Below are 25,636 nucleotides of genomic sequence, written 5' to 3'. Positions count from 1 at the left end.
TATTACGTATAAATAACTTTAGTGTTTTAACGATGCTCTGTGGTAAAGTTATGCATGTACTGAGATAAAACCTATTCGTAATATTAAACAATGAATAAAAAAAAAAATTTTTTAGTTTCAGAAAAAATCTAAATATCATTTAAAGTTAATCGATTTAGATGTGCGTGTGTGTCACTTTTTCCCTCTGAAACTAGCCCTTGTATATTGTTCACATTTCTTAGGTCAAAATTATCAATGATGGTTAATTTTACTATTTTAAACTTGCTCATGGATGTTAGACCGTGTCCATTTTGTAAAGTTTTATGTTTCCGACTGGATAAAAATTACAGTGATTTTTAAAATATTTATACTGATGATTTGTTGAGTTAACCTTGTACTGCTAAGAGGTGGTGTAGGAAGACAAAAATGAATTGAATTTAATAAATGAAAAAGAATAATAATAATAACAAAAGTTTTATTGACATTTTATTTTTTGTGTGATCTTATTTGTCATTTGTATCACAAGAGCTTATACAGGGATCATAAACATTACAATCTCTAACACCAAAAAATTCAGCCCCACCCCTTTTCCCACTCTCCCTGACTCACTGATGCCTCACATGCTTGAGAAAAATGCCAGCAGATACAGAGCAGCATCAGATAGAGAGAAAAATAAATAATGTAGAAGGGTGGAGGAACATCATCCAAAAACCAGCCAGAAGCTCATCTTTTAAAATGAGTGAAGGATTATATACAGCTGTCATGGGGATCCGGGACTTTCTAAAGGAGTATTTTAATGGTTTCTGGGACTATGAGACTCCTAAGATGATGGTGATTAAGAACAGACCTCTTGGAGTGATTTACCGAGCTGTCCAGTTTCTAGTGATAACCTATTTCATCTGGTAAGTTGTAAGCAAGTTTGTTTATTTTCCTTATAAGTAGTAACATTTCAAACAAAGGATTTTCTGGTTTATCTCTTTAAGTATTCTTGAAAGGATTAAATACAGAGTAAAGCGCAATAAAATATCATAAACTTTGAAAGTGTTCCCGCTAATCGCCTATGTTTGAAGCAGACATTATGTTTTAATTTAATTAAATATATAAAACAAATAATAACCAGTGTGAACAAAACTTTCAGAAAATTAAACAAGTTTTTAAATACAAAAATCCATAAAGTCTCAGAGAACAAATTATTTCTTTGTAGTCTTAGTTCTAAGGGTGTTATCTTGTTTTCTTGGCTTTAGTTTGGTGGGGCTAAACAGATCTTGAGTAACCTGACACCCTTAATAAAATTTTACATCACAGGAGATGTTTCATTGTCTCCGTCTGTTCTGTCATCCATGAAGGTATGTTTTTATAAGTCAAAAAGCGTACCAGCAGAGCGAGACCCACCCAGAGAGCTCTGTTTACACTCTTATTAAGGGAAAAGCAGAGCATGGCGATGATGTCCTGGACAACGTAGAGTATGCTCATCCCCCAGAGGTGCATCATGTCCTTTGATTCTGTCAAAAAATAACAACTACTTTATTGATCAGATTACTGTAACAGACATTTTTAACTTTTCTTCATAGGGAGTTGACGTAATCAGCGCAACACTGAGAAGAGAATTCACTTATGATCAGAGGCAAGGTACCTGCCCTGAGGTGAGAGGAAAGAAAGAAAGAAAATATGCCTGTATCAAATGGGTTACAGCTGCACTTTTATCCTGTTTTGCTTTCTTTTCTTCCTCTGCAGCATTTCAGTGTTGACAACGCCAACTGTACGACAGACTCTGACTGTCTTCAAGGCTTACCAAACTTTGATAGTCATGGTAAAGTTGTGACTTCTCACTACATCTGTCATCATCTTGGTTGCTTCATATTTGCCCCATCATCTGTTGTAATTTAAACACAGGCATTAGGACGGGCAGATGTATTCAGTACCACAACCACCCTTTCAAAACTTGTGAGATCAAGGCCTGGTGCCCTATTGAAGAGTACGCTGTAGTACGGTAAGGCATTGGACCTGTAATCTGCATGGTTCAGTTACACAGTTCTATATGTTTTGCAAATTTTTGTTGTTGTTGTAGAACAAGACAATAAATATATAGCATTCACATGTAAGAAAAAGAAAAATGTAAGTTTTTTTTTTTAGAAATAAAGATGCAAAAGTGTTGATTAACATACAGCTTGATTTACTCATAATTATATCCAGTACAGTATTTTTTTATTTCAGAAATCAACTAATTAGTAAATAGACACGGCCTGTTTTTGATTTAATCTGAGTTTATATCAAAAAATGAGGGCTTGGAGGTTTGTTAGAGAACATTAGACCAAGGAACACAGCAGACAGGTCAGGGGTAAAGATGTGGAGAAAGCAGGATTACTTAACAAAACAATATAGCCGACCTATAAAACATCTCACAGAGCAGTGTCAACAAAAACTGAAGAAGTCCTCTGGAATCGATTGACTGGGAATGGAGAGCAATAATTAGAGAACCAGTCAGGAGGCAAGTGGTAACTGTGGAGGAAGAGCCCAGCTCATGAGGGAGAATCTGTTGAAATGTTTATTCAATTCTCCAAATTGGACCCTTATGAAGCCTTGTCGAGAACAAAGCCATTGTTGAAAGAAACTCATAAGAAGTCCCGTCTTCAACTTTCTCCAAGCTACTTAAAAAACACAGCAAGTATACAAAAGAAGGTGGTCGGGTCTGATGAGGCCAGAATTTATCCTTTTGGTTGACATACCAGAAATCACTCTCACTTGACAGCGATTTTGTCACTTATTGTCACAAGTGAACATCCACTTTATGTGAATGTTTTGTAACAAAATGAGAAAAAACATCAAAGAGTGGAACTACTTTTGAAAGACTATGTAGCAAATCTCATGTGATAGTCAGGTTTATACAGGTGATCAAACAAGACGGAAAATGCTTCAATAAAAGCACACAGCTTTTGATAGAGTAAAATAGGGTAAACACTGCAAGGAAGACAAAAAAATTACCCCCCAAAACAAATTCCCTAAATTGAGCATTTTTCTGTGTTTTTCAACAGGGAACCACCTTTAGTGCAGGCCATCAATTTCACAGTGTTCATCAGGAACTCCATTCACTTCCCCAAATTTAAAGTGTTGAGGTAAAGAGCCTTCAAACAGATTTCTTTTTTTTTTTTAAACTCTGAACTTAAAAACTCTGGTCATTTGTGCCACAGTTGCTTATTGTAAACATGTTCTTTGCTTGCAGGGTAAATGTAGAAAGTCCTCCAGGGATGAAAACAAAAAAATACCTCAAGAGGTGTCACTATCATGAGGAGACTGCGCCTTACTGCCCAAACTTTCGCCTGGGTTACATCGCCAATAAAGCAAGGGAGAATTTCACTGAACTCTGCAGGACTGTGAGTATGAGATTGCACTTCAGAATTAGTCAATGGCTGCCATTATGAAGGTTCATTATGTCATTTATTAAATGCTTACGTCTTTAGTTTAATTCATAAAAATGGTAATTTAAAAAAAGGCTTTTTCACAGAGTATTTCATAAAAGTATCCAAGAGTAATTAGTCACTTTTACCCAAAACTTTATTTCTGGACTAATTTGCATTGGTTTCTTTGTACATGTCGATTACTTGGTGTGTAACTAACATCTGGTGTAAAGAAATCAGAAGAAATCTTGAAGATATACTTATTGACTAAAACATTGACATGTTCCACACTGATTTTAGCCACTTTATTTAAAGTTTCTTCCAGTAGGTTTTTACAAAGTTGCATTTTATCTTTTCAGTTTCTTTCTTTTTCTTACTTGTTAAATCTTCCACTTTTGTCCATGTTTCTTTTGTAAGCTAAAAAGGTGAGAACAGCAAACATAGTGAAGTAAGTCGTCTTTCTTGTAGTGTAACAGAATCATTCTCTTTGCTGTCAGGGGGGAGTGATTGGCGTTTTCATCAACTGGGATTGTAATCTTGATCTGGATCCTTCACACTGTAAACCTACGTACACATTTCGCCGACTTGACCTTCGGAAGGATCTGGCCGACTCCGGTTACTACTACAGGTCTGCAAAAACTCTGCATTCACTGACCAAGTTCGTGGTTATAGTCTTAACTTTGCCAAAGAATAAGTTTAATTATTTTTAAGGACATGTTTTGCTACCCAGGTTTGCCAAATATTATGATAAGAACGGCGTGGAGTCTCGGACCCTCATCAAGGCTTACGGCATCCGTCTAGACATCATAGTCCACGGACAGGTACAACAGACATTTCTTTAAATATTACCATTTTTCCCCTTCCTGCTGTGATCATAACCATTTTATTACTGCTTACAAAACTTCTGCACAGGCTGGGAAATTTAGTGTCATTCCAACCATCATCAGCACAGTGACAGCTTTGACCTCTGTTGGGATTGTAAGTGCAGTCAAAAACCAAGATTTTGTTTACATAACAGATTTAAATTGTTTTTTTTTTTTGTTTTTTTTTTACTAAAACTAAAACATTTTCTAAAATTTATTCTAATATAAGTTGTAACTATATTACTTTATTTTACATTTAATTAAGTCAGACTTTTGATTCCGTTACGTGAATTTTGTTTGAATATTTGTGAATATTTCTTGAGTTGGAAATTATCACAAATATGTAATTTACAACTGCTACCACTATGTTATTTATGTTTTCATCATTTTCTTTCGTTTCTCTACAGTGCAGTATTATCTGTGACTGGATCATGCTTACATTTATTGACAAAAATGAAGTCTACAGCGAGAGAAAGTTTGATGAAGTGAGTAAAAAGGTAAGTACTATTTTTATGTACTAAACAGTCTTAATGTTTCACAAAATGAGCTAAAAAAAAGCTTCAATGAATTCTTACTGTTTCAATAAATTAATTCTAAATATGTACTTGGATACTTATTTTTGTAGGATATTTTATTTTCTGTGTTTACCCTCATTAATTTTTTTTTGCTCTCCCAATAAACCCAGTTCAACCTCAGAAACCTTTATGGCAACCTGCAAAATGGCTCTTTTAAAGAGTAACTGAACTGCAGATTAATATTTTCCAAATACGTCTGAGTGATGTCGGTGGCATTTGGTGGTTCTTTGCAGGTGACCAAGGAACCCACAGACACCATTCGCACTGAGTTCAGCTTCATCAGCAGCTACGGCTCAAACCATTCAGACCTGTCGGACGGCGTTCCTCTCTGATGGATCAGATTTGCTTAAACTCTCTTTCTCCAACCTAATCACGGCAACAACAGCATCCTAGTTTGGTGGCTAAAGTGTCTACAGCAGCTCACAGATAGAATAGCAAAGCACTAATGCAAAAGTATTCATACTCACTAAAACTTTTGGTCCCTTTGTGACATTGCAACCACAAACTCTTATATATTTTAATCGGATTTCATAGATAGACCAGCATAGACTATTCGACAAGTGTGAAGTGGAAGAATAATGATACGTGATTTCTGTTTTATACATAGGCGAAGTTAGAAAGCGCGGCATGCATTTGCACTTTTTGAGTCCATACTTGGTCACTACCAGTATGAGACTTACATTTTGGTACGTTGTATGTTTATGGTTGTTGTTCTGCTGGAAGGGGGAACTCTGGCACAGTGTCTAGGTCATTAAAGCTTTGTCTATAACTGCACCATATCTAGCTCCATCCATTGTCCCTTTAACTTAGACCAGCTCCTCTGTCCCTGCTGAAGAAAATCACCTGTACAAAATGATGTTGTGATTGCTAATGTTTCAGCAGTGAGGATGGCATGTTCAGGAGTTTGTCTCAACACCACTCAGCACTTTGCATGTCATACAAAACGTTCAGTACTGGTCATTCTTCCATGTCTTTGCTGTATCTGCTACCTGGCTGGTGGTAAACTTTGGACGGTTATTATGTTTTAGATTGATTGAACAGTGCTCCATGACAAGCTCACAGGTTGGAATAAAGTTTTCTAGCTGCTTTAAACTGTTCTGTAACTTCATTTCTAACCTGTCCTCTGTGTGCCTTGGTCTTCATGATGCTGTTTGTTCTCTAATAAGCCTCTGAGGCCTTCATGGAACAGCTGGATTAACACTGAGATTAAATATGCACATATTTGGACAATAAGGTCTCCTCTTGGACGAGTAGATTTTATTTACAAATCTTAGTTTAAAGAGACCAGCATAACATACATCCCTGTCAGATTTTCTTTCTTTAAGAAAAAGATCAAAAACCGTGTATCATTTTCCTTCCACTTCAAGTTTAGCCGCAAAAGCCAGTGTTGCTCTTTCATTTTACATCTGAATAAAGTACGTTCAGTTTTGTAATAGTAACGTGACAAATTCGCAAAGGTTTAAACTGTATGAAAACTTTTGGAGGTATTAAGAAGAGGACCACATCCTGATGATCTTATACTTCTTTGAGACCCCCAGTGTGGTTCTCAGTAAAATTGCTTCACATGGTATGTGCACAGATCAACTCAAGACTTATTGAACTTTCACCTGTTCGCCACCTGAATGAAACCTGCCCTCCTTTGCCTTCAGCAAACAAGTATACTCACCTGTAGAGATGTTTTTTCCCTCAGAATACTGATACTTTCAAAGTAGATAAATAGACTGGAAACAATTAGCAAACAATGGAAACTGTTCCCATGTATCTCAATCATTCAGTCCAATGATTAAGAAATAAATATTTTCAAAACTCATTGTTCAGACATAAGCATACATGATTAAACACATCTGTTGTTTAAAAATCGGATTTCTTACTTTATGTGCTTCACTTTATGTCGTCTTTTACCCTGAATGACAAATGGTGCAGAGTTGAAAACGGTGCTGGATAACAAAGTACTGAAGGAAAGTGCGAGGAGCCACGTGAAGACAGAAGAAACCAGTAATCAAATTAAATCTGCATTTCCCACAAAACGATTTCTCTAACTAGATTGTTGGAAACTGAATCCATCTGCACTCGGAAGAGCAGAACAAATGTCAGCGGTGAAACAAGACTCGAGAACCTAGGGCTTCCAGATCAATATCCGCCATGAACGATGTAATAACGGTAACCACATGTTGGTTTGAAAACTATGTAGTCACAATGTAAAATGTAAGACATTTAAAGTTAATTTAATCTCAAACTGGGTATAGGTTCGACATACATTGGAGCAAAGAATCAAAATCCAACGAAACGACTCAGATGAGCTTCCTTATGCCTCATTTTACAAGTGCAGGTGTCAAGAAGATCCTCTGAGGAAACAATCTAATTTTGACTCAGCTTATCGTCTTCAATGTGATTACGTGAATGGGAGACAGCCATCAGCAGACAAAGTGACTCAGCTGTTAAATCTAAGTGTGTGGGTTAAAACCATCATGATCCACACTGACAGCATATCGATAACCACATGTTGTTCTCTCCAGTGAATAGATAAAAAAAAAAATATGATTGTGATTTAGATTCTCTTATTTTATTGGAGAATTAAGACTATTTTCCCCACAGATTTTCAATATCAAATCTCTTGTTTTTGCTCATTTAGCATCAAAAGGTGCATTTACCTTTTTCGGGGAGCAGATTAGTTTCAGAATCGTTCCATTCCCACTGCATATTCCAGGGTAAAAACAAATGACCAAGGTAGTAATGAATAAACCTGGTAATATTTTTGGTATCAGCCTGCATCTTCAGCGTAGAGATGTAGGGAGTCTGACGCACTTCTGTTTAGGTAAATATCATAAAAAATGCCCTCTCCAATGGGAATTTTAATAACTTCCTCCACATATATTCAAGTATTCATCATGAACAATTCCACTGAAAAAGAAGCAAACCTTGAATAAATGAGCACCACCTGGTGAAATTTTGTTCGAGTACCCTGTGATTCAATTTTGACCTGATACTTTCGTTGGGAGTTCATCGGCATTCTGCATTTTGTTACACTTTGAAAAAACTTCTCAAATACCTTTAGTATTTGTGGCGAAATATTTATTTTTCGTTTCATCAAACCAAATCACATTCTCCCAAAATCTTTGTGTTCTACTTGTACTCTGCACAGAAACATGAATCACCTTAATAACAACAGCATTGAGGATTTAAACTCTATCACAGTATCAAGAACTCATACAGACGTAAATGAGTTTAAGCGGAGACAATCGTTTCATGGGGGTAAATTTCTAAAATGAAAATATTGTTTTACTTCAGTAGTTTTATTGGATATTTTTTCTGGCCCCAGATTAACTATCCTGCTTACTGGACAAGATTCTTTCAGTTCAAACATGCCTGTAGTTTTGGTTTTAAACCACAAAACTTTTGAGATCAATTATCTGATTCATTTTGGGTAGAACACAATTTCACAGCATCCCTGTTCTGAGGCACAGAAAACGTAGAAGCCGAGGCACGTTGTTGTGTTCAACGCTCTTTTCACACACCTCTGTATTGTTTTAGCTCTATTAAACATTTCCTCAGAAGTCTGCGTTCGTTTTATTTCACGGAGTAACTCCTGATAAAAACAAACACAAATTCCACTTTTAGTTTTTGTTTTTCTCCCAAACATACACACTCAAAGTTTGATGTGGATGAACCAAAAGCAGACATGACGATCCTTTAAAAAGTTACAATTTAAAACACTAATCTTTCGCTATATTTTGGTTCTGATACGATGTTACTTTAAGTAAATCTGTTAAAAGACCAACAAAGGAATATTAACGGAGAATTTGAAAGTGCTGGTGCGTGTTTAAATCCACACACACAATTTAATTTTTGGTTTTGAGTGGTTAGAGTGTAGAAGTCTTAAAATAAGCATAAAGCAAAAAGGAATAGCAGAAGTGAAAATACAAAAGTTAACTCAGCAGATGGTGCTTGGAAAGATTGCAAGCTCTTCATTCTTGGAACTCAAGTAAAAAGCAGAGAAAGACTGCAGACAATTCAAACATTCAAGCATTATTTATTTTCTGACAATCTGAGATTCATACAAATATATAAATTCAACTGGGAAGTAGACAAGAATTTAACCCTATTTACACTCCACCTGCTTCTCCCTGCTAGCAAATAGTCCTTATGATTATTGATTATGGGATCAATAATCACAAAACCTGATTTGACAGCTGCTGAGCTGCACTGGTTTCAGCTCTCAGTGTTAAACTGAGGAAGGAATCGTCGCTCTGCGTCCCGTTTCAGTGCCTGCTCTGGCTGATCTGAGGGCTCATCTCAAGCAGCCAGTCGATGGTCTCCTCCAGGAATCTCATGTTGTAGTGGGAGGCTATGTTTCGAAACACTGCCGTCTGCTCGGAGAAGCTCTTTAAAAGGAAAAAAGGTCAGCGTCAATAGGACTCATTGTACCACTCGGAACTGATTCAAATTGTTAAACATGTCTGAGATCGGAAACCTTGGCTGAGAAGGTGAGGTCAAAGTTTCCGGCACACGCACAGTAAAGGGGCATGTTGGCTTCTTTCACCCCTTTGCATTTGGTGCAGACCTAAAAATCACATTTATGTTGTCAAAACGATTCAAGTGAGAAATGAGTCAAACACGCAGACGCTTTACTGGCTCAACAGTTTGGGGAGCATGAGTACTTTGATAAGACAGACAGATATTTTATCTGTCCCCAGGATAACCTTTTATTCAAATTGATTATTAAGGAATAATATTTATATTACCAAGAATATAATCATAAAAAACCAATAAAAACAGCTTCTAAAATACAACATAAAAAATAGTTTTATACAAAAAAAAAGGTCTAGTCGGAGTTGAGCCGAGGCTGCTTGATTTGGCATGTTTTACTCACCAGATCCTGCAGAGTGTAGCTCATAAGTTTCTTCTGCAGAGCATCCACCAGGGCCGTCTCAATAGACTGAGTTTCATATTGCATTTGGCAATTTGAGCAGAACCATTGAGGTAAGACCGACCCATCCTAAGACCAGAACAAAGTTCTTCCAGATATTAGCCTCCCCAGCTGCAAATGTTATTACAAATCTGTAATTTACCAGTGTGACAGGCACTACGTACCTGTGCCACAGTCGGGTCCTTGCAGAGGTCGAGGTCCCGACAGAAGTTGCAGTGGTGACAGATGATTTCTGGCAGTATGTAGGAGTTGCAAGGGTCACGAAACTGGGCCTCCTCCGAAAACTCTCCGACATCCACGAGACGCAGGAGGTCTCGCTTCAGTTTGTTCACCTGATTCATGATGTTGGCATCAAGCGAAAGGACCTGAAGATGTAAAAGGCAGAGAAGAAGGTCAATAAATGGGTCATCGGTTGTATTTCTAATTATTCAGTAATAAATGAGAGCAAAGCTCCCTCAGATTTTCTGTTTGAAAATTTCTGTTTTCAGCCTTGATTTTTCAAGTTTTTTTGTTGTTAGTTTTCAAATCATTCTGGATATTTTAGTATGATATGGGTAGGGAAGTATTTCAAAAGGGTATTGTACTGCTTTTCTGGCATCTAAACTCAATCAGGTCATTTTAATAATTGAAACACAATATAAAATCTGGACTTGATAATCAGATTGTAATCATTGACACTTATTTTGTTTATTTAAAAAAAAGTGAGTTTGCAGGAATTACAGCAAAAATTAAAAAATGGTCTTCAGAATAAAATACCATGCGAAACTGACTTTAGTTTTATTTAACATTTTCTTTGGAAAATCTCCACAGAAAACTAAAACACTAAAATAAGAGTTTTAGTTTGGCACACAAAGGTAAAAGCAAACTATGTAAATAAAATAACATGTAAAAAAAATCTTCTCATTTTTAAGAAGTGCACAATTCTTATGTCTTAGACCATGAAAAATAAAATGGGACAAAAAAAAATAAAAAAATCCTACTCAGTGACATCGTGGTACTCAGCCCACCTGACAGACGTATTTGACGAACTCCAGCGCCGGATTGTTGAGCGGCAGATGGGAGCCGGGCAGGACAGGAAACATCTCTGAGCTCTGGGTTACACTCCTGGTCCCGGTCACCTTTTTCTGGATCTTCTGGGTGATGGTGAAAATGTTCTGCGTCAGCTCGCTGGCCACATACTCCTGGGAGAAGGAGATCATTCCTGAAGGAAAGGAAATGAGGCATCTTGAGAAATTAATTAATCGAGTCTTTAGTAACTGAAGCTGCCTCCTGAACGGACTCTTACCAGGAAGCGCACTCAAGTCCCCGACTGCCTGCTGGGAAGCCTGGCTGCCTGCGCGCCGCTTGACTGGCGTTGCTCCAGGAGCATTACGTCTCAGCTCCTCTTTCATGCTGTGGTAAACTGCAGCTATGTAGGCTGGGGTGGGAAAGGGAGAATTGCTAAAATAGATTAAAAGTTCAAGAGGGAACACGCTTATATGCGCAGACGTTTGTTTTCGTTTTACCAGACACAATCATGAGGAAGTATTTCTGACAGGAGGCTGTTTGGGGGAGATAATGCATGACATTCCAGTTGCTCTCAATCAGCTCTTCAACCTCGTCGGTCTCTGCATCGCCATCATCTTCCTCAGCATCATCCTCATCTTCATCTTCACTGCCCTCTTCATCTTCCTCTCCTTGTTTTCTTTTCTTCTGTTTGGCTCCTTCCTAAAAAAAAATAAAAATAATAAAAAACAACACATCATTGTTAACCATGTCAAAGATCATGACCTTAAAGCTCATGAAGTGTAAAACATTCTCCGTTGTAAAAAAAATAGTGACCAAACTCAAAACTCAAATCTTCTTTCGATCAATGACCAGACAGCAACGCTCGTCGTTGTGGAAGTTGTTACGGAAAGAAGACTAGGATAGTTTTTAAAATGAGGCCATTTTACTACACATGAAGATCAACTAAACATTGATACTGGAGAGCTAACTTTGGGTCTTGCTCCTTCACCATTTTTTTTCCCCTTTTTGCCGTTTTAGTCTTTAACACTACAAAAGAAGGACATGAGTTTGCCCTTTTCAAACAAATATGTCCATGAATTTTATACTTAGAGTGGCTTATATATTCATCTAGTGTTTAATTTACATTGTTTTCATTTAAGGTGATGTTTAAGATGCTTGGAAGACTTTCCTGAGTAGTGAACAGGAATGGATACGGAAAAAAAAAAAAAAAAAAAAATTCAAACTCTTTAATCCCCCTTTCCTGGTTAATAGGATGAGAAATTAAATTAACTTCATAAAAGGTTTCTTGAAAGTGTGATGAGGTCTGAATTACAATAAAACAAAGTTACATGAACATCTCACCTCTCCGTACAAGACGCTGGAAGGCAGTTTTCCCTTCACACCGCCGTAGTTAGATGGGTCCATCCACAACAGGAACTCCCAACAACGTGAGAAGGAGATGGACAGAGAGTGGAAGATTTCTCTCGAATGTATGCTAGAAGAGAAGCAGATTGACCAAGATTTCCATCACTTAAAGACAGAGATTAAGAAAGATTAGTTATTGAGAAAAATATTACAACTGAGTATTAAGAGGCTTCTTCCAGATAAAGGAGAGTTTTTCTCTCCATCATCGCTCAATGTGCAGGGCATTACTGCAAAGCTAATGAGCAAGCAACTCTTCCTCTGCAGCCTTGTATTCACTGAGGACTGAATGCTGCAAGCTAACGATTTGATGCAATCTGCTGGGTTTCCTTAGAAGGAAAACTTTTAATCAACTTGAAAAATAAACAGATCGATTGCATTGTTTGATTACTGAGACATTTGTTGTGAATTGGTGCTACATAAATAAACTGAACTGAATTCTTACAGAAATAAATTTTAACTTCCCTTAAACCACAAAACTGCTTAATGGTTTCTAAATGTGATGTTGCATTTTATCCAAATCCAACCCAATTTATACGTCTAAAAGTGTATCAAACAATCGTTTACTCCGCTGAGATAGCGCTCTTGTTTAGTTGGAGCTAAACAAGAGTATTTCGGCCAAAACAGCTCCTTAAAGACTGAAAAGGACAAACATAATGACAATAATAGATGCACAGAGCTACAATGAAAAGGTTCCAGTCAAACCATAATTACACATTATGCCGGCCCGGCTTTAGTCATGAGCTGCTATCCACACAGACTGACTTAAGCCTGGTCAGTGGACAGAAACACATTTGCAAGGGGCTGTTTTCACCTACAATTTTAATATCCTGTAAAAACCCATTAAATGTGAACGTCTGACCTGTTGGTGATATATCCCACATAGGCGATGGCGTCGTCTATCCGTCGTTTCTTTGTGCACAAGATGATCCTGTTGAAGTTCCCGTACACCACAGTCGACCCCAGACGTTTGAACTCTGCAACCAGCCTGACAGCAGAAAGACAGGGGTGAAGATTAAAAGCACAGAAAAGGGCAGAAGATCCCAAATAACATGTTTATGATGGCATGTCTTTATTATGTTTAACATGTTTCTTCTTTAGATTCCCTGCCTACATGTTCATGGAGTATTTCACAGGCAGTTGTACTAATACAGGCTGGCAGGGACAGTTATTAAATTAAATCCCTGCCGAGGCTCTTCTGTGCGACGTTTGGATGATTTTCCAGTGATTAAGGAGGCTTATGGAGGTGCCTGTTGGTTTCTTCCTGTTTTCCAAAAACATATATTTTAACTTTATTCGCTTCTCTTAATTGCCCTCATATGAATGAGTGTGTGCACAGTTAGCTGCCTTGGTGCGACTCCGTGTTGTCCAATGACAGACTAGAAACCTCTGCCATTTGCACGATGCACCAAACCAACAAGGATTAAATTAACATAGAATACGGATGACAACATGTGGGACTATATTAGTTGCTAAAACAACATGAAAGTACACATAAATGAGGTCGAGCAAATATTTCAAATACAGGCTTTGAACTGTAAAGCCTGGTTTTTGATCATTATTATTATTATTATCATTTTTATGATCATAATATTTGAAGTAAAATAGACAGAAATGTCTGGGATTTGTTTTTGTAATTTAAGACCAGATTAATGTCTCGTTAGGTGGCAAAACTGCTGTGAGACTTACTGCAGAAACACCTTCTTCATCATGTTGTGCAGGGTGCGATGCAGCGCCGGGTCGTAGAGCAGAGAACTCGGAGAGCGCAGCCAGCGGTAGAAGTGCATCACCTGGTTGTCTGCGTACACGTTGTGGTACTGCGTGATCTCCCTCACCCACCCGACCACCATGCTCTTTAAGATCCTGCACAGGAAACACGAAGACCACAGTGAGGGAAGGCGACGCAAAAGTTTCGCCGCCCTGACTCGGACCACATCCCAGACGTTTTACGCACCTGAAGGTGTTGGAGCAGAGCGCCGTCTCGTCGTAGCTGGCGAGAGCGCTGGCGCCCTGGTTTCCTGACATCATGTCCTCCAGCGAGGCCTGCTGGATCACATCAAAGCTGACGCCCAGACTGGCTCCGCCCTCCATGTCGTTGACGTGCTGCGACTGGAGGATTGTGTTCACCGCCAGGCTCTGCAGGTCCAGCTCCACGCACGCTGGTGGAAAGAAGCAAGCAGACGACAAACTAGCAGAAATAAAAGGCGTGAAAGAGTTCCCGTCCATTCCTGTGAAAGCGTGGGTGTTTGTGTACCTGTGGAGTAACATCCCTGAGAGTTTATCTCCACTGAGCCCTTCTCATCGTTTTCCATGACCAAACGACTGTCATCGGCCTCTTTTCCTCCGAGGTCTGGTCTCGCTGTGGGAGAAAGCCACAGCAGGTGGTTGTGTTTCCGCAGGTGTCTCGCCAGGAACAAGTCTGAGCCGAAGATGGACACATCCTGAGGCAGGTTCCCCACAGGAAGGTGGTAATATCTAGAAACCAGGAGCCGTTATTTCATCATCTACAAAGTGTGCAAGAGTAATATAAAATAAATGGTGAAACGGTTCGAGTTATTAACACCTGGCCATGTCGAAAGCCTGCGACAGGCAGCTGTCCAGGTTGAGGTAATGGCGGATCATGCGTCGGGCTCCGTGCCGCTGCCAGTCCAGCACATTGTAGTTGATCTCGTCCACAACGTGAACTGGAACCACTGGGAACTCCTCGAGCACAGGCATCCCTGCTGCCAGCCGCTGCAGCTCCCAGTTAGACTGCACAGCAATGAGGGTGGGTCCCCGTCGCTCGTCCTGGAAAAACCACACAGAGAAACCTCTAAACCTAATGAACAGCTAAACGTTTCAGCTTCTGACTGGAAAAGAAAACAGATTCAGAGTAGCTGAAGTACTCGATAGAAATGTAATCTTTTCCATGTGAAAGTCCAAAGTAAAGTCTCTGAAACAATTTCTCATCAAAAGTAAGTCATGAGATAATATTGGGAAACTGTTCCAAATCAATCCATGAATTTCTGCAACTCTTAGGGAAAACAGTGTTTTGTGAAAGCAAGTTCCTTTATTGGATCTTTCAATTTGTACCGAAACAGAAACAATTCCAATGAACTACACTTTAACTTTGAAAAACCAGTAAATACAGAAACAAATAGTGATTGTTTTCGTCCACATTGCAGCCTGTAGATTACATGTCAGCTGGAAGTAAAGATTTTCAACAAGACTCAAGTCTCACATCTGTATAGCACAAGTCTACACTTTTTTCTTGTTGTGACTCAAGTTCGAGTCACCACCTGTGGCACGAGTTTTTTCTTTTTAGATTTTTCTTATTAAATAAAGAGACGTAAACAGTTGTGTTGTTAAGACTTTCTTTGCAAAAAAAACTTAGGGTGACTTTTTAAACACTTGAAGACAGAATTTGAACTTGTGAAATTCTTATATTTGAGATGGCTAGAGTGATTATGATTTCAGCACTGAGCCCATTTACTAAAACAAGCAGTTTTATTAATGTATTATTAGTGTATTTTACCTTGTAGTTCAGCAGTATGCGCTGCAGAGCTCGGGAGATGGCCTTGATGTCATTTTCAGCTCGAACCTCGAAGGTGTGTTTTTCTGGAGGCAGAAGCTCCTCCGACGTCTTCTCCAGGAGGGCGGTGCGCTCGGCGGTGTAGACGTTACTCAGGTTGGGCATCTGGTTGCTTCTGACCTGGAATCACAAATTTGCAACAAAACCTAAGACTTTACTAAACGTAACCAAGAGCGACGCATTGGGAGTGTTAGCAGCGGAAGTAAAAGTAAAAATAATAACTGAGGTAAAAAAAAAAAATAAATGAATAAAATCATCAACCTGCAGCTGAAGTGGCTGCTTGAGAAACTTTCAGGTCTGTGTGGAAACTAGAAGAACCCTGTTGTTCTTACCGTGTCCAGGATGAAGACGCTGGCTTTGCGCTGAGAGGGGATGAAGAGGCCAAACAGAGCCTTCTGGCCTTGGCTGTGATGGTACAGGTACATGTGGCGAACACTTCCTGAGAGCAACGCAAACACAACAGTGATGAGTAAAACTGGCAATCAGATTAAAAATAAAACAAGAGTATACAATCTGCCAGATAAATAAATAAACAGGCAGAATAATAATAATAATAATAATAAAAAAGATATCCTGCAAAATCCTGTTAGTGATCCAGTGGTTACTAACATCTAAAAACTCACACCAGCCCCTTCGCCAAACACCACTTTAACGTTTGGTGGCATCTTCCAACAGAACCTACCAGGTTCCAGGTAGCTGAACTGGGCCAGAGATCTCATCTCCAGATGGTCCAGATCGAAGGAGTCGGTCTCCCTGCCAGCCAGATCCCTCACAATGTGCTTGTTTACCATGCACACACATCCCAGCTGCACCAGCGCACGGAACAGCAGGGGGACCTGACGCAACGACGAGGAGCAGAATCTGTGTTACGTTCTGGTTTCACAGAAAAATCAGCATGAATTTGCAGTTTAGGAGGAAGTAGACTTTAAAGCGTGTAGAGAGTTTAATGAACAAGGAACCTGTGTTTCGTAGACTCCTTCAATGTCCGGTGCAGAGAGGTCAGCGTTGATCTCATTGATGTGGTTCTGATACATATCCTCTGGCACCGAGTACTCATACAGGTAGTACACAATGTTGGAGCGAGGCAGCATGCGGTTCACCTGAAGATGCAGATGATTTTCTAACTGACCTTCACTTTAAAACCTTTTTTGTTTTTTTGGGGGTTTTTTTTGTTGTTGCAGCATCGAGAAATAGCTAAAACATGTGATAACGCGAACCTTCCTGTACGCGACTCCTCCTTCGTCCTGTTTTGGGACTTTCTGGTTGACGTAGAAGACGCGTGGGATGTTGAGCTTCATGCAGTGAAGATCGTTTCCAATCACAGCCCACAGCTTATACAGACCAGGGTGGTTGGTCTCTGCAATCTGACGAACATCGTCTCACGTTTAGTAATAATGTCACTGAAATTACCGTTTCAGTGACATTACTGTCAGTAATTAAATATTAGCTTTATGTCTGTTTATGGATTAACAGGCATAAAGCTGTAAACTTTTAATTTATTCATTTGCAACGTGAAATCACCAAACGTGACCAAGAGCAAATGTGAGGCTCTAAGAAAAGGTGATTTTTCTCCACCTGCACAATCTGCCACGGCATGTCCAGGATGCTGCGCGCCGTCCGCCGCAGGAAGCTTCCCAGCCCGGTGCTGGGGCCACCTCTAATGACTCCTCCTCCGACCGGCTGCGGTTCTCCGTCCAGCAGCTTCCTCCTCTTCTTCTTCTCCTTCCTTTGCCTCAGCTGCAGCTCCCACTTTTTCTTGTGATAGCGCAGCCACACCAGTCGCTCCTCCTGGGGTTGTTAATAAAACAAGAAGCAAAAAGCAGACGCAGATTAGACGAACGTAGAAAAAAAAAAAAAGAACGGCGGTCAGTTTAAAATGAACAGGAGATCAATTCTGGGCGTCCTACCCGCGTTTTTCCCATTGGAGGTGGAGGTCCCAGGATTTCCCTCCAGGACTGCGTGAGCTCCACGTCCTGGGACTCCACCTGGCTGTCCCCTCCTTGAGAAGCCCGCTTCCTCTTGGTGCTGATGAGGATGGCGGGCTGCAGGGGTCGAGGCGCCGCCCCAAAGTCCTCCATGTCTGCAGCTTGGCCAGCCTCCAGGGGCTGATGAGCAATCTGTGACAGAGGTGGAAGAAAAGATTAGTCGTGGAGAAACGTGCACACAAAATATTTACGCAGATGAAGCTGTTTGTGTTTAAAGTTTCAGAAGCATCTTGCTGAAGCTACCTGTCTCTTGCCCTCACTGGTGAACAGTTCGCTGATTTTCTTCTGCTTGTAGATGTCGTTTTTCTCCAGGAGTTTCTTGTGGAGCCAGTCAGGGTGCCTCACTCTGGGAACTGGATTCTTCACCTTGTAATTAACAGAGGCCATTATAATTGATCTCTGAATACATCTAAGACATATTTAATGAGTCGTTCGTTTCGGAAAAATGACTTACTTGCTGTAGCGCAGCGGGGATGGTGATAATTTTTTGGATTGCACTGCCCAACCTCTCGATGTAATAGCTCCAATCGAGGATCTGGAAATGAGTGCATAAGATATTAAATGTCAACAAGCAGAACTCAGGAAACTGAGGGGGAGTTTAGGCTTTTACTGAAAAGTGATTGTGGGACTCACAGAGCGGATGTCCAAGTCATGCAGGCTGGGCATCTTCAGCCACTTCCGGAGGAAATGTTTCTTCACGCTGGGCTCAGCCTGGAAGATGGCCAGAGGAATGGCCCTGAAGGGGAAACGTGGAGAAGGTGTCTAATAGAGTTGAGCTCAGATCTTTTACTTATGGGAGAACAGGCTGTCATCCACACAGAGTTGAAAAAAAAACAACAACAACAGCTTTTCACTTTTTTGTGTTCGAGGAAAAAATTATTCAATCATTGTGACGGAGCAAATTATTCAAAATCTTACAACAGTGTGACTAAGGGTTATGAAAACTTTTGCAAGGCACTTATAACAAATCAATCCTGATAAAGGTGTGCTGCTCCGTATTCTAGCCACTATAAACTAAATTCATACTGTATCCAGACACTCTTAGGTGTACAGAAGTATTTCATGATGATGTTACTTCTGCATGGTGTCACGAACAAAGCGGCTGCGTTCCTGCCCCACCTTTCTGTGACCGGGGAACCCTCTGGTTTCCGGGAGATGACGTAGCGACAGCTCAGACCAGCATCCTTCACCATCTGGTCTCCCAGGAACTCGGCCAGCCTCTTGGCCGTGCTGATGGACGTGGACTTCTGCTCGCCGTATTCCTCCAGCTTCTTGGACATGGAGCGGTTCTCCGAGATCAGGTCGAACAGCTCCGCATCCGGCATGTTGGCGGCCTGCAGAGGGAAACGGTGACGTCAGCGCGATCCCGATCTACCCTGATCCGAGACGCTTGACTGCATGCATCCACCTTGCTGTAGAGGACGTCCAGCCAGTAGTCGGCCACCTTGGCCACCGACGCGTAGACCTCGTCCAGAGTGGTGCCTTTGAGGAACGCCTCAAACACAGAGGACTGAAAAATCTTAATGAGCTGAAGCTCTCCTCTCCTCTTCACTTCAAAGCCCTTGAGCTCAGCCAACGAGCCGTCCTCGTTAAACACGGCATACCTAAGCAAGAAGCGGGGGGAGCCTTTAACAAAGCAAATTCAATTTCAAGGAAGGAAATGACCCCAAAAATTACGCCTAGCTTGCCTCTTCTTCAGCTTCTTCCCTTCCTCTTTGGAGGCGGGCAGAATCATCGCCAGATACGGCCCGTCCACCTCGAAGAAGATGCTGTTCTCTGACCGGGTGTTGTAGGTTAGCGACGTGGGGTCGACCAGCTCGTGGTACTGATCGTTGGTGAATCCCTCCTTCACCAGGATGTTGAGCATGGCCCCCGGGTAAGAGATGGTCACTTTGGGTTTTTTATCATTGCTGGTTTTTACCACAAAGTTCTCAGGGAAGGTGTTGGGAAGGACACACCAGATCCCGTCAGTGTCCAGCTCCAGAGGCCTCCTGGGTTGCACACAAAATGAGAAAATGAGCTACTTTCTGACAAACCCAAGTAATTATTTAAACAACATAATGGAGTTCTCATATCACAGGATAAAAGTGCCAAAAAAATTGATATTTTTAGTGAGGATATACATGGTCAATCAAAAATACATACGTTTTACACAAATCACTCACCCTATTTGTTCGATAAGTTCTCTGGCCTGAGTTATGATGTTAGCTCCGGTGAAGCACACGATGCCAGCCATCTCCATGGAGTACCAGCGCGCCCTGAGACAGAGAGACAGCATCAGGCCTGCAGCAGCAAAATCACGGCTCACAGCAGCAGAAGTGGATGTCTCACTGCTTGCCTACCCTTTTCTCATGACGTAGCCGTAGAAAGAGTTAAGGATACATTTGTGGGCCAGCTGCAGAGACTCGTACAGGATCTCCATATTTTTGCAGCGCTTCGCCTCAGCAGCATCTCCATTGTCCTGAGCTGTTGACAGCTTCTTCTTCCAAACCTGTAGCAAAACAAAAGGACAAGTTTTAGTAGAACAACACTAACTAACAACCTTGATTTATTTTATTATTTAAAAATACAGAACATACTTTGTGAAGTCCTTTGAATTCATAACGGCGATCCCTGAAAGCTCTGACTGTGTCGACGTAGAAGGAGTTTTCTCTCTGACAGATGGTGGTAACTCGCTCCTCAAGCCGCGTGACATGAGTCTTCTTGTAGGCCTTCTTGCAGTAGTCTGATACGAAAGCAGATATCGGGTATTAATGCTTCTTAAAACCAAAGTTTACTTCAAGCGAGCCCCCAGCAGGCGCTACCTGCCAGTCGTTTCTTCTCGTGTTTGGCCTGCTCCTCCCGGCTCAGAGTGTGGAACGCCCGAGGGGGCCCGTTGGGGAACAGAGGTGGGAACTTCTCCGACTCCAGCTGCTGCTGGATGCGGTGAAACTCACTGCGGCTTGCAGGCACTGACAAGAGATGCAGGTTGTTTTTATAAGTAAAGGAAACTTTTTTTAAAAATTCAAGGGATCTTACAGCTTTCATGATGTCAAATTAAATCACTTTTTAAGCATTCCTAAGGTAAATTTCTTGTTTTCAGAACAATCAGGAAATACAAGAGCCTGGTAAACATTCTTAAACTAAAAAAATAAATAAATAAAAATACGTCAAGGATGGTGACTTCACTTCCCCACCATAACAGACGTAAATGGTATTGTCTTAAAAATCTATAAAACGGGCAAAAAGTTAGTCTGTTGATGTATAAAACGACACAAATGACGTTCAGCTGTAACCGCAGCAATGCGAAGCTTAACGAGGCGTTTTACCAAGGTAGGTTGATTAGAGGTGCATGTACACAGATTTATTTGAACTTCATTTTCAAAGCTATGCTTCATCAACCTTTGAATTTCAAGGTTCAGCTTCGTGTTGGCCTGTTAAATAAAAGGCCAACAAAGTACATTGAGGTTTGTGATTGTAACAAGACAACATGTGGCTGACTTACTGATTTCTCCTCTCCACTGCCAGGCCATCCTCCTCTGGCAGGTGGCTCCGGGTTTGTTAAAGTCACAGGCAGCACATGTGGCCTCATCAACCATAGCTGATGGCTAGAAGAGAAAAAAAAAACATATACATAAGACACTAAATCTCAGCCGTTTCTACAGTAAATACTATCTTTTTAAAGCTTTTTAAGTGTCTACCTGCAGACGGTTTGTGAGAATGATATTGGGGTACATGGCCCCGACGTCTAGATGGTAGATGAGGGGGCATTCGATCCTGTTTGGGACATCCTTCAAGGATGTTAGCTTCTTTTTGATTTCATCACAAACCTATAAAGGCATCACAGTGTTTGAGATAAAGAGGAAAGTGATGATTTATACAATAAAAATTAGAAAAAAAAATTAAATCACGTACCTCGTTAAAGTTAGTAACCTGCTCCAGAGGAATCTTTTCTTCCTCTTCGACGGCGTGACGCATCGTCCTCTCGACTCTTTGAAGCAGAAAGTCAAAGGCAGCCGGGTTCTGTGGACACATCAAACCGGACCGTCACGTCTTCATACAAAGAACCGCTGCAGAGAGAAAAGAGGGTCCAGACTCACCATCTTGAAGCGACAGGGGATGTCGCTGCGGAAAACTCCAGACTCCAGCGCCTCCACGTGGCCGCCCACGTAAGTCTCAGAGTCCAGGACGTGGCCGTCGTCCGTCAGCTTGTTAAAGATCTGCTCCTGCTTGTTGGGGAAGACGATGTTGGCGTGGAACGCCTGCACCATGAGCAAGGCTTCGCACAGGGTGCCTGAACCTTTACGTAGCACCTGTTCACAGGAAAAACAGGCTTTGTAAGAAACAGATACTCAATAAAAGCTGTATTATTATTGTTATTATCACAACAGGAAACGAGGAGACAAACCTCATCAGGCTCCATGGGGATGATGGTGCACAGGGCGAAGATGAAGGGGTGAACATATTTCATGTAGAGGTAATATGTGGCCACAGCGTCTGACACAGAGTAGGTTGCTAACGTCTGATATAGAGATACAAAAATCAGAACATCCAAATGCCTTTTTAAAAAGCAATTAAAGTAACCCAATCCGTTTCCGTACCTGTGGTTCCTCAGTTGCCATTCGGCACATCTCCTCTGGGTCCAGCTCCACCGGGTCGTAGCCCAGTTTAGCCTTGGCTGCTGCCTTCAGGTTGTGACTTCCTACAGGCAAGTAGCTGTCCCTTTTTACCCACCTGATGCAGAAAAGAAGCAGAACGGAAGCATGACAAACCCGTCCCTCAACCATAATATTTTATGAGTGTCTGGATAGTTCTCACCTGAGGCAGTCCATGTGGATGGCCTGGCTGGATTTATACTCTCCCTGGTTGTCCTTCTGGAAACCGATTTCCCTGTGCATGCTCAGTCCATGGAGCGCCGCGCGAGTCTCGACAAAAGGCCTACAGAGAAAAAAAAAAAGAACAAACAAACAAAACAAAACAAAAAAAAACTGTTTATATGATGGTTTTGCTTATTTCTTAAAATTAACCATAAAATTTAAGCGTAATGCAAATCCTCGCTTCAGTCTGGTGGAGTTTTGATGTAAACATAATCCGGCTCACCAGTCAAAAAAGTCTCCGTTGTAGGTGACAAAGATGTTCGGCTTTGTTTCTTGAACGTGATCGAACCACCTCTGGATGAGAGCAGCCTGCAACCAGAGTCATTTAACAAGTTACTACACATCTACTGTACAGCTGAAAATACATGCTTGTTTTAGTAAACCAAAACAATGCTGTGTGTGAAATCTGACAAGTGTGACATACGTTTCTATTTAACCCCCTAAACTCTGATACACCCAAATAAAACCCAGTGCAGCAAACAGCACAATTTGATCTCAACATCAGATTGCCCCAGTGCTTATTGCGATAAGAGACAATATTGTCTTTTTGAAATCATTTTCAAAAAGACAATTTCATTTTCAACTATTGTCATGGATAATAGCATGTTTGCCCTCTCAAAGACTAATAAACCTTGATTTCGTACAGAACACTCAACACTGAAAGACACTTTAAATATCCAAAATAAAACACAGCTACTAAAAACAATGAATAAGACAGAAATAAAAACCACACACAACCTAAACCATAAAGAACATAAAAATAATAATAATAATAAAAACTACGTTTATTTTTACAACTAAAATTCACCAACCTCGTCATCCTCGTTAAAAACTGTGAAAGGCCCGTCATATTCTGGCTTGGGAGTGAACTCAAAATCCTCGATGTTCTCGGAGACGATCTCTCTATTCGTGATTAGAAAGCCCTTGAAGGAAATAAATTAGAGCTGTCAGAAACAACACCAACAACAGGAAAAAGCAAAGCGAAGAATTGCACCAACCTGTCCGTCGATCATGTAGGAGATCATCATAATCTGATCCGTCTCTGCGTCTGGGAATTTCAGAGGAAGTTTGGTGGTTTCGATGTCGAAAGCCAAGACAACTGGGTCCTAAACGCATAAAAACACGAGCAGAGCGTAAGGGAAAAAATGTTCTGGCAGCATATACGGCTGTCAACGTCGTCCAACATAAATAACCTCTACACACCGGGCGCTCCACCAGATCGTCTCGTCGCACAATCTCTGGCGGGAAGGCGCTGCCTCGGTATCGGACGTTGTACCAGTGAGCCTGAGTAAAGCAGAACCGGTACCAATTAGAGTAAACGGTGACTAAACCTTTAAGACACAGACATGAAAGAAACATATCCCCACCACATGGATCTTGAGGTCGATGGACACTCGGACGTGATAAGGGACATCGTACTCTCTCATGTCCACGATGTTGTCCAGCTGATCGGCGATACTCTTCAACGTCCCGTCCTCTTCGGCTGAGATCACGCTGCCTCCTGACAGAGCACTTTGAGACACACGATGCCATCAGCAAGGCACCAACATGAAGCCCTCGGGACTTGCATAATGGATTATTGTTACCTTGACAACATTGATGTGTAGGCGTCGTTGGACTGCTCCCTCTCTCTGTTCTTGCGTACGGCTGGAGAAATCTCACGCTTGACTTTGACTAGATCGTCCACGGTGTTGAACGACAGCTTGATGTAGCTTCTCTTCAGTCCAACTAGATGGTTCGGCTGGGGAGAGCAAGCCGTCGAGTTCAGTTTTCATTCTTTTTACTATCTGAATGCTACAAAGATAAAAGAGAAGCTCTCACCAGGTCCAAGTCTTCCTTTGGGAGAATTTCAAGTTTCGCCACTTTTCCTTGGAACTTCTTGGACAAATATGAGATGACCTCTCTCTCACAGTTCTGGAAACAAAATACTCTTAGTGTTCTTAATATGCAGGGTTACGAGACTAAACACCAAGATTACTGACAATCATACCTTTTTAGTAGCTATGTAGAAGTAAGGCTTGAAGGGAAGAGCCACCTGCAGTGCAGAAATAAACACACAACAGTCAAAACTCTTAGCTGTTCAACCTGACAAAATACAGATAAGCTGAGTTGTGTGAAATTATGTTGTTTTTTTTTTTTTAAATGAGCACACACCTTGAATCTGCTCCCGTCCTCCTGGATAAAATAATAGTCCACGGCACTGATCATCCTTTTGTCTTCATCCAGGATCTCCGTCTACAAAAACACACGAGTATCACCTGTTCAGTGTCTCGTATGGAGACAAATCTGTTCCACTTAAGGAAGTGTGTGGACTCACAGGGTGCATGTTGATCAGCCAGCCCGTTTTCTCCCCGGGCTCCTTCATCCTGTCGAAGCCGAAGCGGGCGTCCATGTCGTCGGTGAACTGGCTGCGCTCCAGCCGCTTGAGCGCCGACATGGAGGATCCATCATCCCTGATTAAAACACGTAACAACTTTAATGTCATGTTTTCTTTGGGACACTAACTTCACTAGTGTAATTCCCTATATTTATGGCAGACAACTTGAGCGAAAACTTACTGGTTTTCTTGGTTTGCTCCACTTTGGCCCCTGTCCGATTTGTATCGTCCGCTGTTCTGCAAAACCATCTTATGACGTTTTGTCTCTGGCAGTAAACAACGCAAGTAGTCAGCTAAACCCTAAATCCCGACGTTTAAACGACGTTTGTCACATTGGAAAATATATGCAGTAGTTTTAAACGTCGGCTTTCTTTCTTCCGCTGCTGTGACACCATTTAGGTTTTCTTCTTTTGGCGCGTTAGTGCAGTTGCCGCGAGAGCGGAGGAGAAACAACAAAGATCCTTTATTTAAAGAAAGATGATTCAGGTTGAACAAATTCTATGCGACGGTGTGATTAAAGTTTTTTTTTATCACAAAAATGCTGTAGTATATGATGGAATAAGATAGATTTACTGTCTTTAATATTAGTGCTCCGACGTCATAATTTGGTAAAGCAGAACAAGTGTATAAAAATAGGATGGCAAATCAGGTCATGAATATCAACCAGATTCTTAGGAGTACACTCGCGTAGCATCTGAT

General features: G+C 41.0%; 2 protein-coding genes across 3 annotated transcripts; one reads left to right on the top strand and one right to left on the bottom strand.

Annotated features, from left to right (window-relative positions):
• Positions 1–528: 528 nt before the first annotated feature.
• Positions 529–6,526, top strand: p2rx2 (purinergic receptor P2X, ligand-gated ion channel, 2). Of its 2 annotated transcripts, none has more exons than XM_015027613.1 (12): positions 529–881; positions 1,326–1,461; positions 1,551–1,622; positions 1,714–1,789; positions 1,873–1,969; positions 3,012–3,092; positions 3,200–3,350; positions 3,872–4,002; positions 4,105–4,195; positions 4,287–4,352; positions 4,645–4,722; positions 5,046–6,526. In XM_015027613.1, exons 1-12 carry the CDS (start codon positions 613–615, stop codon positions 5,142–5,144), a joined length of 1,347 nt encoding a protein of 448 aa, XP_014883099.1. In that variant the 5' UTR covers positions 529–612; the 3' UTR covers positions 5,145–6,526. The 2 variants fall into 2 exon arrangements, with proteins under 2 accessions (XP_014883099.1, XP_014883097.1); XM_015027611.1 differs by having other exon boundaries at positions 531–881; positions 4,645–4,734; positions 5,046–6,525.
• A 2,290-nt stretch (positions 6,527–8,816) lies between these two features.
• On the bottom strand, positions 8,817–25,381 carry pole (polymerase (DNA directed), epsilon). The gene is made up of 48 exons (XM_015027610.1): positions 25,119–25,381; positions 24,878–25,013; positions 24,715–24,795; positions 24,551–24,595; positions 24,382–24,474; positions 24,147–24,301; positions 23,928–24,072; positions 23,764–23,844; positions 23,559–23,666; positions 23,373–23,483; positions 22,784–22,869; positions 22,502–22,621; positions 22,285–22,417; positions 22,092–22,205; positions 21,784–21,996; positions 21,599–21,706; positions 21,385–21,513; positions 21,189–21,291; positions 20,509–20,655; positions 20,284–20,429; positions 20,047–20,195; positions 19,870–19,962; positions 19,393–19,695; positions 19,113–19,308; positions 18,824–19,038; positions 18,338–18,440; positions 18,159–18,239; positions 17,948–18,070; positions 17,627–17,836; positions 17,295–17,507; positions 16,937–17,083; positions 16,679–16,819; positions 16,402–16,555; positions 16,052–16,158; positions 15,663–15,839; positions 14,712–14,935; positions 14,403–14,623; positions 14,103–14,307; positions 13,838–14,011; positions 13,011–13,136; positions 12,089–12,221; positions 11,245–11,446; positions 11,025–11,156; positions 10,747–10,940; positions 9,904–10,104; positions 9,683–9,808; positions 9,284–9,373; positions 8,817–9,194 (listed from the first exon to the last, which is right to left on the bottom strand). The coding sequence occupies exons 1-48, from the start codon at positions 25,184–25,186 to the stop codon at positions 9,072–9,074; spliced, it is 6,885 nt and encodes a 2,294-aa protein (XP_014883096.1). The 5' UTR covers positions 25,187–25,381; the 3' UTR covers positions 8,817–9,071.
• Positions 25,382–25,636: the final 255 nt, after the last annotated feature.

The sequence above is a fragment of the Poecilia latipinna genome, unplaced genomic scaffold, assembly GCF_001443285.1.
Source record: "Poecilia latipinna isolate Pla-1442-1.1 unplaced genomic scaffold, P_latipinna-1.0 Scaffold104, whole genome shotgun sequence".
NCBI classification, from domain to species: domain Eukaryota; kingdom Metazoa; phylum Chordata; class Actinopteri; order Cyprinodontiformes; family Poeciliidae; genus Poecilia; species Poecilia latipinna.
Note: the sequence above shows the minus strand (reverse complement) of the source record. Positions and strands in the feature narration are given on the sequence as shown.